Below are 12,268 nucleotides of genomic sequence, written 5' to 3'. Positions count from 1 at the left end.
TGTAGAAAACTGTATTTATCTAAATTTGCATCTTTACAATAGCTAGCCAATGCATGTTTGTTAGAAAACATCTGCCTGAGAGAGGCAGGTGGGGCAGGGGTTTGGGAAAGTGCCTACTTCTTAGAGCTGTAAAAAGAACATTAAACATCAACATTTTTGTGTTAGTATCTAAGACTTTAGTTTTGCTTTTTGTTTTCTCACTTCTCTTGCCAAATATGGCTTAGAATTCAACCATGTAGCCTATTTTAGCCTCAGACTTGCAGCAATCCCCCTGTCCATACCTCTTCAGTACTGCTGGGATTGAAGACATGTACGCCCATGACTGACTAGCTGGTGTTTGAATAGGCTTCAGTGGATGGTTTTCTTGTTTGAATTAGTGAAAGTAGAATTTTAGACCTATAGTTCTCAGCCTGGGAGAGACTCTTCCAAAAGTGTGTGCTGTCTAGTGAAAGGGTTAAGCTTTTATCACAAAATGTCTTGTTATAAGCCTTAGCTAAGCATGCCTGAAAGGAAGGCCCTCCGGACAATGTGGGCTGTCTTCAGTCTAGTCTGTCTGAAGGCTGTTTTCTTTCTTTTGAAAAATAATTCTTTAAGAATTTTATACAGTTTGCTTTTTTTTTACAATAACTACAAAGGTTACACAGAAACCTGGGGTTGGGGCCACAACCAGTGGCCTTGTTGGTGTTGGGAGCCTATGCCACCACCAGAGCCATCATATAGTGTATTTTGATCCTTCATCTTAACTCCTTCCACTACCTCTACCCCACAATTTCATGTTTTCCCCATTCTCCCTTTAAAAAAAAACACCCATCAACTCCAGTTGCTGCTGTCCATATATTCATGGGTATGGATGGGGCCATCCACTGGAATGTGGTTGACCTACCAGGAATCATACCCATGAAGAAAATGACTCTCTTGTCCCCAGAAGCCATCAGCCTGTCCATAGCTTCTCAGTTAGTAATATGCTGTCGTGTTGACGGGCTTCATCATGTGGTGTAGGCAGCCATAATTGATGTAAATTCATGAGTGCTGTCTTGTCCCTTAGACACTGTTTGACTCTGGTCCTCCCTTACCTTGACTCTTCTATGAGAGTTCCTAAGCCTTATGGAAGGAATGTGGGGTTTACCTTCTTTTCTAGGCTCTCATCTTAGAGAGAAAGGTCTTATAGCAGCTATCCCTCCCATGGGGACTGATTGTTGGCATATTCAAAGTCCACATCCTAGAAGATGTGATGCCGATCATCCCAACGATGCACTGGTGCAAACTGTAGAATATTTTTTCTCTAAGGGTGGTGTTTTTCCTATGTATGAGAGTTCTGTTCTGTTGGTGTGCAAAAAGAACCTCTTCTCTGGCTGTGAAATTCTCAGCACATTCCTGAGGAGCACTCCTCTTTTCTCTGTATGTGGTAATGCTATCCTTACATTAATGCTTGGGAGTGAAGCCTCTTAGGCAGGTACTTCAGTCTCAATCTTGGTTCTTTGAACGACTAATTATTTGACATTCATCTTGATAGCACTTCTTTTCAGAAAAATAAAAAGGGGGAACTTCACAGTTGTTACTCATAGAGTTTCTGTGATAATAAAACCAATTAGTATTTTAACATCCTAAGTACACTAACAGGTGTCTACAAATGTCCAGTCTGTAGAATCTCTCACTACTGTCACTTGATTTATTATTATTATCATTTCCATCTTCCCCATATCCCAGGGTTTCAAATTGAAAGGATGCAGTGTGAAGATAGACATTAAAAAAGCCTTTCTGTTTTGTTGTGGTGGATAGCTATATGTTTTCTAGATAGTTGGGATTTTTCTTTAATCATCCTATGTTTCAAAGATATTCCTATGTAACCCTAAATTCAAGACTTATGGCTGACTTGTTTGAATCCCTCTATATTCTTCAAAGTCTGAAAAATTGGGACTTTGTTTTAGAGCTTTCTTCATCTATATTTTTGAATACTGTTCCATCCCAGGTTTTATTTTCCGTTGTTCCTCTAGAAATCCTTCTATTCCTTAGACAGATGTTCACACATGGTTGTTGTAACATTCCTCCTGTGATATCTGCATCTCTGTCAATACACTAACCTTTTCTTTTAAGGGAATTGATTAAATTCTTTTCTACCCACCTAAAAAAGTTCTCAAGTATTTAAATCTTCACTTTTAAACTTGGTGTGGACAGATTTTCATTATGTAATTCACTCTGGCCTGGAACCCACCATCCTCCTTCCTTAGCCTTCTAAGTACTGATATATAAGTGTGCTTTACCACATCCAGCTAAGACATCAAATACTTATTTAACTTTGACACTGTGATGATCTGATTGGATCAAGAGATGCCTAAGACATTAGTAAAGCATGCCCCTTGGTGCATCTGTGAGGGTGTTTCCACCTGTCCAGCAACCTACTTTCAATGTGAGTGACACTGTCCACATTGGCTGGGGATCCATATGGAAAAACAGAAGAAAAAGGAAGCCAGTAATATTCCCCTCCTCTGTCACTCTCCCTCCCTCTCTGTTCTCCCTTTGTCCCTTCCTCTTCCCACTGCTTTCCTGATAGTTATTGTGATATAAGCACCTCTACCTTCTCATGCCCTCCCCACCATAATGGACAGAAACAACCCAGAATCCTGATATAAAATAAATCTCCCCCTTAGGTTGCTTTGCTTAGATTCTTGGTGTTAAAATCTCAAGATGAGGGACAAAGAATATTTCCAGTAGCCCCTACTGGCATGCTATTTGTTATGGTTCATCTGACTGTACTTGGGGACTGCATGGGTAAGGATGAGAAAGCAGGCCCACTGCTGACTCTGAAAGTCAGAGTAGACTCAGAAAATGCATATAGAATACCTGGAGAATTTAAATATTTCTGCAGTTTATGTCACAAAGCAGTTTTCCATTCTCAAAGTGAGAAATTCAAAACACATGAAGATCAGGTGAACTATTTAGGGCTGTGCATATGAGAAGGGATGAGCAGGGGGCAAAGAAGACTTGGACTCTGGCTGTAGGCTAGCTTCCCTTCATGTCTTGATCCTTAACACACTATTTGATAAATTAGCCTTTTGTAAGCATCAGTAATCTGTCCAATTACTACAGTGACTTTGAACATCTTTGCAGATACCCCAGCTGTACACAAAACAAAATTAGTTTTATATCAAAAAACAGAGGGGTTGCATGGCTTAGTTAAGAATAAAAAGGAAAACAGCCCAACTGACATTAGTAGCATTTGTAAAATATTGAAGTAATTATAGTACATCCTTTATACTTGTCTCCCTGTGTACATATGCATACATGCTGTAAGACCTCTCAAGACTATATGACCAGTAAGTCAAAATAAGTGTGATATCTGATAGAATAAGGAAGGTGATAGTATTGCTGGAGGTCACATTATCCTTACCTGGACCATATTAAGGTCCCTGCACATCTTAGTGGCATCCAGTTTTCTCCATAACATTTGATTTTTGCCCGAAACAGACAATACATACACACACCAATGCGTCTTCAGCTATTTGAACACTTTTGCTCTCTGTAGGAATTTCTGGGAGTCAAACTGTTACAAGTGCTCACAGCAGGGAAAAGAAAGATAGGATTGGTCTGAAGATTGCTGCCTGAGGATGAAGCTGAATCACATTAAGGGGGTCACTCCACCATCTATACATCGAAGGAAAGCTTTGGCACCTCGAGGGCAGCTGTAGCCCACAGTTTGAGGGTAACTGACAACTTTTCCTCAGTAGGCTTTGATATCTAGCCAGAGGTGGCCAATGCCATTTTCCAAGTCAAGCTAACTAAGCGCTGACTTTTCTCCCTCTTGATGTGGTTCCAAACTTTATGGGCCAAGACACCATCAGGTGTCAATCACTTGTCTTTGCATAGTGGATGCTGGGAGTCAGAGAGGGATTGGTTGTGTTATATGTGGGAAAGCTCGCAGACGGGAGCTAGCGGTATCTGAGTAACTGAGCACTGGGGCTGTATTAGAGAGTCAAGATCTGAAAGAAAGCATAGAGTTGCTTGGAGAGAAATGGCACAGGGTTGTAGACTCATCTGTTTTTAAATATTTATTTTTAATTAGTAATTATGCATATGTGTGTGCCAATGTGTGGTTTTGTTTCTGTGAGTGCAGGTGCCTTTAGGACTCAGAGTTGCCAGATCCCCTGGAGCTGAAGTTACAGGTGACTGTGAGCCCCTTGATGTGGCTACTGGACATCAAATTCAGGTTCTCTGAAAGAGCAGTATGCGCTCTTAAATGCTGTGCCTTCTCTCTCCTTATAAGTTCCATGGGGTTCATTCTAGAAAAGTTTAGCAACTTCTCTCCCTGTGAACATTCTTCCTCCTTGGCTGACCAGAGATAAGGAATACTTTTGCTTGTTTTTCATGATTTATAAGTGTGTGTGTGTGTGTGTGTGTGTGTGTGTGCATGTGAACGCACATGTATACACACAGAAGTCCATGGACAACTGCAATTGTCCAATTGTCTGTTCCCATTACACCTTGTTGAAACAGTTCTCTTTTGCTGCTGTGTTGCTGAGCTGCACCCTCCAGAGGAGCTGGTCCAAGAGCTTTCATGTGGTTCTCCTGTGTCTGTCACCCACGTTGCTTTAGGAGTTCAGGGATTCCCTTGCTGAGACATAGTATTTCTCTTTTTAACATGAATTCTGTAGATCAAACTCAAGTCGCCAGGCTTGTGCTCAAGAGCTTTGCCTGCATGAATCATCTCATCAGCCTAATTTTTCATAATGCTTGAATATCCCATATCCACACACAAAGCTGTATTTTAAAGTCCATTTTGATGAATGTCACTGTGCTGGTTAGTGTTTTGTTACTTGACACCAGCTGGGATCCAATAGGGGATCCTGATTGAGAAGATGCCTCCATCAGATTGTTCTGTGGCCCTGTCTCTGGGACAATTACTTGATTAATGATGACCATGTAAGGACCCAGACCACTGTAGGTAGTTCCATCCCAGTTCAGGTGGTCCTGGGTCCTTTAAAAGGAACAAGCTGAGTGAGCCACATGGAGCAAGCCAGGAAGCAACTTCCCTTCATAGTTCTCGCCTTGAGATTTTGCTTTAATGCCCCCAATGATGGTCTGTAACTTTCAAGGTGAAATAAATCCCTTTCCTCCCCAATTTTCTTTCAGGCATGCTCTTTATAACAGCAATAGAAAGAAAATCAGGACAGTTACATAACCCTACTCAAGGTATAGAAAATTTCCAAACCACAGAAATTTTCCTCATAACCCCTTCTGGGAAGTCAGCCCACTAGAGATAATAATACTCTTGTTTATATTATTTAATTGTCTGAATCAGCATGCAGAACACTCCAACAACTCAAGACTGTTTGTAGAATGAGTGCTTGAGTGACTGAATAAATCTTCACAATATACGGTTTTAGTTGTTGACCTGGCTAGCCTTGGGTAATTTCTGCCCAAGGAATGCAGACTTAGGGAACCCCAGGAGTTTCTAACCCCAATAATCCTCTCCCCTAAATTCCCCCCGAAAAACCTTCCCTGGTCAATAGGCCCCTCCACAGACTGTCCCCTGCAGTATGACCCATATAGCAGTTTGTCATTGCTGCTTTTCTCAGCTATGATACCCTCTAATTTCATGGTACAGTGCCTGTGTTTATCTGCCCACTGGATTCCATGTGCAGATTGTTTCAATTTAAGTGAGATGCACAGGTTTGTAGATGAAATTTCTCTCATATAGAACTTCTGTTTGCCAAGTCGTTCATTGTGAGACCCCAGTGAAGTCCTTGGTGTGAAGAAAGGTGAATTTGAAAACAGTTTTCTTTTTTAAAGGTGGGGTCTTTTGTGCCTCAAACTGGTCTAGAATTCATCATGTATCCAAAGATTATCTTAAACTTCTGACCCTCCTGCCTCTACTTCTTGAGTCCTGGGCTTATAGGTGTGGGCTACTACATCCAGTGTATATAGTGCTGTGGATTGAACTCTGGGCTCTGGGCTAGATTAACACATAACAACCAAGCTGCATCTCTAGTCCTGACTCTCCTCACTGCTTTCTTTTTCTTTTCTTTTTTTTTTTTTTTGTTTTTACGAGACAGGGCTAGATTAACACATAACAACCAAGCTGCATCTCTAGTCCTGTCTCTCCTCACTGCTTTCTTTTTCTTTTCTTTTTTTTTTTTTTTTTTTTTTTTTTTGTTTTTACGAGACAGGGTTTCTCTGTATTGTTTTGGAGGCTATCGGTCCAGCCCAGCCTCGAACTCACAGAGATCCGCCTGCCTCTGCCTCCCGAGTGCTGGGATTAAAGGCATGCGCCACCACCGCCCGGCTTTCTTTTTCTTTTAACACTGGTCTATATACCTTCTAAATAACACCAGTTTTAAACCAGCATGTCACTGAAAAGAGAAAAACCAAAATGTAAAAGCTAAAAGCAATAATCTGATGCCTTCAGGATACTTAAAAAACAGGAAACACTATGGTGAACTTATGTGATCTATTCTGAGAAGACAGACAGTCAGTCAGACAGGCAGGGAGGGGGCGAGAGAGAGTGAGTGAGAGCCACAATGCCTAGACCGCACATGAACTTGTGAACCTGCAAGCCACTTGAGATGGGGACATTTATACTCTCAAGATGTTTGTTATTGTAGTTGTACCTACCATTAGAAATACACGAAAAGAGAGTAAATGTTTGGAAAGATTAATACCATGTTTTCTTTCTGGTGGTCAGAAATTGAAAACTGCTAATGCCTGAAATAGGAGAGCAGTAAACCATGGTAGAAAGTCAATGGGAGAGCTGAATGCAGCCACTGCTCAGCCCCCACAGAATTGGGGTGGGTTGCTCTTCATCCTGTCCAGAGCAGGTCTGTGAATAATTATGTTAAGGAATTAGGCAGAGTCATCATGGAGTTACAAAATATCACCCTTGAGGCCTCATTGGAGACTGATGGGAGCTCCTGAGAGTTGATAATGGCCGTCTGAGGCTCTATATATTTAAAATGCACAAAGGATGAGTCCAGAAATTATCTGCCTGCCAACTTAACTTCTCTACCTGGAACAAATTATCCCAAAATCAATTTGCAAACACCTTTGAGATAACAAGGTCTTGAGTAATAACCTCCATGGCTTTGTAAAGGAAAGCACCTAGCTTGACTAATCTGCTTAATTCCCTGCTCTGACCAAATGGCAAGCTGTAATAGAGGCAATCTGAAGTTGCCCCTCAAGATGTGCTTCCAGGCACACTGGGAGGATATCGTCCACCCCTGGTTGATAGCAAATTATTCTGCTTCTGGAGAATCTTTAATGCTAGGCATTTAATTAAAAGGAAAAACAGGATGAGTCTCTATCCTGCATTCTCCACCTGAGTTCCAAACTAAACTCACTCCCTACTTTGCTCAGAGACTCTCCAGTAGGGAGTTCTTAAATAAATGGGCATTTGACTTCTCACCCCATCACCTCTACATTCTGCTATAGAGCTCAAGGACTTGTTCACTCCCCTTGCCAGATAACCCCACTCCTGGCCTTTGGTCATAAAACTCTACAGGAATCAGACAAGGAGGCCTGAGATCATTTGCACAGAGATGTCTGTTACAGAATTATTTACCATAACTGAACTTAGAACAACCCGTATGCCAACAGTGGAAACATAACTAGGTAGTTAGTCAGTACCTAGAAAAGACAGTAAAACCCCCTTCCCCCTAGCATATAACTGGAACTATTAGGAGTCTTAAAGTGAGGGAAGTAAAACCCACCTGCATCTGGTCTATGTGTCATTGAAAGGAAAGATGTAAGATAGGAGAGGACACACTTTCTCTTTCTTACCTTTTGTGGTTGTTGTTCTACTTCTGTGTTTGTCACAAATAAAAATAATGAACATACCAAATTTGTTTAAAAACAAACAAAATCAAAATGTGGGTGGGGGATGCTTGGGAGATTTCAGTGGTTAAGAGTACTTCCTTTTCTGATGCCACTACACAGTGTTGAGTTCCCAACACCCATATCAAGCAGCTCACAACTACCTGTAACTCCAAGCCTGAGAGAGTGGATGTTCTCTTTTGTCTCTGCAGATACATAGACTCACATGTAAATACTCACACACTTATGCACAACCAAAAATAAAAAAATTCTTTGGATCATTGATTGCATCTTACAATCCACATCTCTGACAAAAGTGACTCTCCCTTTCCAGTAGATACTGTATCTTCTCAGACAGGGGTGGTATTTCACAAGCTCCTCCACATCCATGCTGGGACTTTGGTTCATCTTGTGGGAGTCTTGTGAAAATAATATGCATGTAAGAATATTAAATAAAGGGTTTATGTTTTAAAGATTTACTTTATTTTATTTTATGTGTATGGATGTTTAACCTGATTGTGTGTCTGTGTACCATTTGTATGTCTGCCATCCATAGATGCTAGAGTAAGGCATAAGATACCCTGGAACTGGAGTTACAGATGGTTATGAGTCACCTTGTGCATGCTAGGATTTGCACTCAGGTCTTCTTCAAAAGCAAACAAAGGCTCTTATCCACTGAGCTCTCTCTCCAGCTCCAAATAAAATATTTTTCAGAAAATAAAATAAAGCCTGAAAAACATCTTAAAATAAATGACCAGATGGTAAAGCATACTTATGCATTACCTGCAATCCCTGAATTTGGAAGGCCAAGGCAAGAGAACCTGGTATTTGAGGCCAGTCTGGGATACATAGCGAGTCTGAGGCCAACCTGACCTATATAAAGAGACCCTTCCATGGGGTTATGGGATTCATCCCATTTTCATTGCTCTGTGAGTTTGGTTATATCTATTTGGTTCAATATATATTGCCTAAGGAAGGTGCCACATAGATCAGTTATTAAAGAAGTTGGTATGACCTGTCCTTTGGCCCTTGATTCCTGCTATACTCCTGTTAGTCAAGGACACTCACTGCTGGCAGGAGCCTGTCAGTGTGCAGGAGAAGCTGAACTCTTGCTGTATCATCCTTTTCCTATCTGTGTTCATCCCACCATCTGCAGAGGATTTCTGCTGACAGTCTGTGTAAAATGAGGTGGAACCAGCCTGAGAGCCTCCTCCTTGAGGACTAGTTCTCACAGCATCCAAAGGTTCTGTGTAGGCTGCCACAGTAGAAAAGCAATTTGTAGTTTTAGCCAGCCACCTACTAACCATTACAATGACCAGCCTGGCAAGATGTTACCAGTGGTACAATAGTTTCAGCGATGTCTTGTGATTATCCATCAGCTGTCTAATTGGACTTAAGGCTCCTTAATAGGAGGGAATTTATGGATGGTACTGTACACCTATTCAGCTGCCCATGGTTAGTGACTCCAAGGATTCCAAAGGAAGACCTACTACAGCCACTTTTCTAGATTAGTATAGTGCTCAACTGTATTCTAAATATGGGTCTTTCTGTCCACAGACAAGTTTTGCTGCTATACCCTGTCAAAGAAAATTCCTTTTGCAGTAGATGGCAATAATTAGGGAAACTCACTGTCTTAGTCAGGGTTACTATTGTTATGATGAAACACCATTACCAAAGCAATATCAGGAGGAAAGGGTTTATCTAGCTTATGCGGAGGAAGTCAGGACAGGAACTCAAACTGGAGGCAGGAGCCAATGCAGAGGTTATGGAGGACTACTGCTTACTGGCTAGTCCTCTTGGCTTGGTCTTTTCATATAGACCCCAGAAACACCAGCCCAGAACTGACAATGCCCACAATGGACTGGGCCTTCCCATAGCAAATAGTCATTAAGAAAACACCCTAAAGCCCACTCTATTTGGAGAGATACCTTGTTCAGCCTAGACACAGAGGTGTGGGAGTGGAGAGGTGCCTTGGTCCTGCCTCAACAAGATGATGGAACAGACTGAGTAGACTTCCTAGGGGAGGAAGCAGATGAGAGGTGGTGGGGTGGTGGGGAGAGTGGGAGGAGGACTTGAGATTGGAATGTAAACAAATTAATAAAAAGCAAGAAGAAGAAGAAGAGGAAGAAGAGGAAGAGGAAGAAGAAGAAGAAGAAGAAGAAGAAGAAGAAGAAGAAGAAGAAGAAGAAGAAGAAGAAGAAGAAGAAGACAAGAAAAGGAAATGCCCTAAAACCTTGCCTGCAGCCTAGTTTTATGGGGACATTTTCTTAATTGAGGATCCTCCCTTTATGATGACTTTAGCTTGTGTCAAATTGACATAAAACTAACCAGAACACCCACACTTGGTAAAGTGTAGACCATGGGGTGTTCTATCACATCTATCTATAATGTGACCCCTACAACTAAGGCTCAAAGTAAATCATGGAAAGGGTGAAAGGTTATAAGAGCTATAGAATGAGGGGATCTGATATGAGAGAGTGTCTTATATGTATGAGAGTTACACCCATGATATTGCAATAATTTGGTTCCCTAAACAATACCCACATAATGACAACATGAGATGATTTGCCAGCATGGATGATAAAAAGTCTCACAAGGCTCCACTCCTTAGAGGAATACCTACAGGCAACTAATGGCTGCTGAAGGGGGGGGGGAATCAGCCCCTGACCGGTTATGCAATCAACCAGTCATCCCTAAACACATATTCACATAAGTAATACTCAATGGTAGCATGGGGGGGGAGAGAGAGAGAGAGAGAGAGAGAGAGAGAGAGAGAGAGAGAGAGAGAGAGAGAGAGAGAGATGCACATGGATATGCCACATAAAATGGAGGTCAGGGACAACTTTTGGGATTTGGTCCTTTCCTTCCACCAAGGTGTCATGGTTGGCAGCAAGTTCATTTACCTGCCCAGCCATCTTGGCAGCCCTCTCTATGGTTTTGCTGAGAAGTCTGGCCACTTTCCCTTACATGCTCAGATTGTATTTTGTAAACAACTTAGACTGAAATCCCCTTGCTTGCTTTCTTTCTTACAGAGCCTCCCACGCCCATCGCTCCTCCAGAACTGCTGGCTGTCGGGGCCACCTACCTGTGGATTAAGCCAAATGCCAACTCCATTATTGGAGATGGCCCCATCATTCTGAAGGAAGTAGAATACCGCACTACCACAGGTACCTGGGCCGAGACCCACATCGTGGACTCCCCCAACTACAAGCTCTGGCATCTGGACCCTGATGTGGAGTATGAGATCCGGGTGCTGCTCACACGACCAGGCGAGGGGGGCACAGGACCACCAGGGCCTCCCCTTACCACCAGGACCAAGTGTGCCGGTAAGGATGTCCCTCCAAATTCTGACCCTCCTCTTGCCTCTTGTGTATAGGTTTCTCTGGTGCAAATGTGCTTCCTTTGATGGAAAAAAAAATTAAGGGCTTGCTCAGACATGAGAGATACTGTCAGCTTCGGATTTGATTCTAGAATCTTCTATCTTTGGTTATGTAATGGAGACACTCATGGTGTTGATAGTATTTCTGGTGGGACATTGGATCCATCATTGTGAGGAATCCTGGTGCCATTTGCATGTCTCTGGGGGTTTTGGTTCTGTGTCTCCAAGGGATCTAACCTCTGATTGTACTCTTAAAGTCTCCATGTCAACTACATCCCTTCAGGTTTCTGTTTCCAGTTATATATATCTAATATGTATAGTTTTTTTGACCTGTGATCCCTGAATCTGGTCATTGCCCTGATGCTTCCTGGTTCTAGCTTTGTCTCTGAGGAGACTCTTGTAGCAGTTACATCTTTATAGCTTCCTGACTTTGCCAGAGTCTCAGAAATGATTCTGAAACTGCCTTGGTCCCTCAAAACACCCGCACTCTATATCCTCTGGGGGCTAAAGAGTGTGACTTGGGGAAGTCCTTCTGGGGGTCTCTGGGATCTACTTTAACTATGGATTTCTGGCTCCAACTGTTTCCCTGATGTTCCTGCTTAAGCACCACTGGCATGCATGTGATTGAGACGGTTCTCTGGATATGACTATATCCCTGAGGCCTCTTTGCTTTGCCTGTTGGCTAAGAATAGATCTCTGAATGGAACCCATGAAATTAAAAGAGATTGGTGATCATTTTTCTAAACCTCACGTTATCTAATCACTTTCAAATACCATTCCCTGTAAGTGCTTTTTGTTCTGTGTATACACGAAGGGAGAGTGGCTCAGTATTTTCTAACTTTATCCATGTTCATTGAATTGACCACTGGTACAGTCGGATTTGCACTCGGGTTTTCTGGCTGCAGAGCTCTGGATCTTTGATTGCACCATGATGAATAGAGAGGTATGCGGCCCTGGTATCACATGCTGAGCTCAGGGCTACATACTGCTGTGGTGCCAGGCTTCATGAAGCATCCAGTAAGGACTTCTGAGGGAAAATGAGGCAGAAATGCTTCTAAGGTAGTAGTGAAGAATCCATGAGTGCAC

At 42.2% G+C, this 12,268-nt stretch overlaps 1 protein-coding gene across 14 annotated transcripts in view; it reads left to right on the top strand.

The window, feature by feature from the left end:
* Window positions 1-12,268, top strand: part of Ptprt (protein tyrosine phosphatase receptor type T) — a 1,105,935-nt gene that overhangs the window by 486,993 nt on the left and 606,674 nt on the right. For all 14 annotated transcript variants that reach the window (XM_040732970.1, XM_040732973.1, XM_040732967.1 and 11 more), the window contains one exon: window positions 10,836-11,129. In XM_040732970.1, the coding sequence (XP_040588904.1) occupies window positions 10,836-11,129 (294 nt within the window). The remainder of the gene's footprint in view (window positions 1-10,835; window positions 11,130-12,268) is intronic.

This window comes from Mesocricetus auratus, unplaced genomic scaffold (assembly GCF_017639785.1).
Source record: "Mesocricetus auratus isolate SY011 unplaced genomic scaffold, BCM_Maur_2.0 Super-Scaffold_100028, whole genome shotgun sequence".
NCBI classification, from domain to species: domain Eukaryota; kingdom Metazoa; phylum Chordata; class Mammalia; order Rodentia; family Cricetidae; genus Mesocricetus; species Mesocricetus auratus.
Note: the sequence above shows the minus strand (reverse complement) of the source record. Positions and strands in the feature narration are given on the sequence as shown.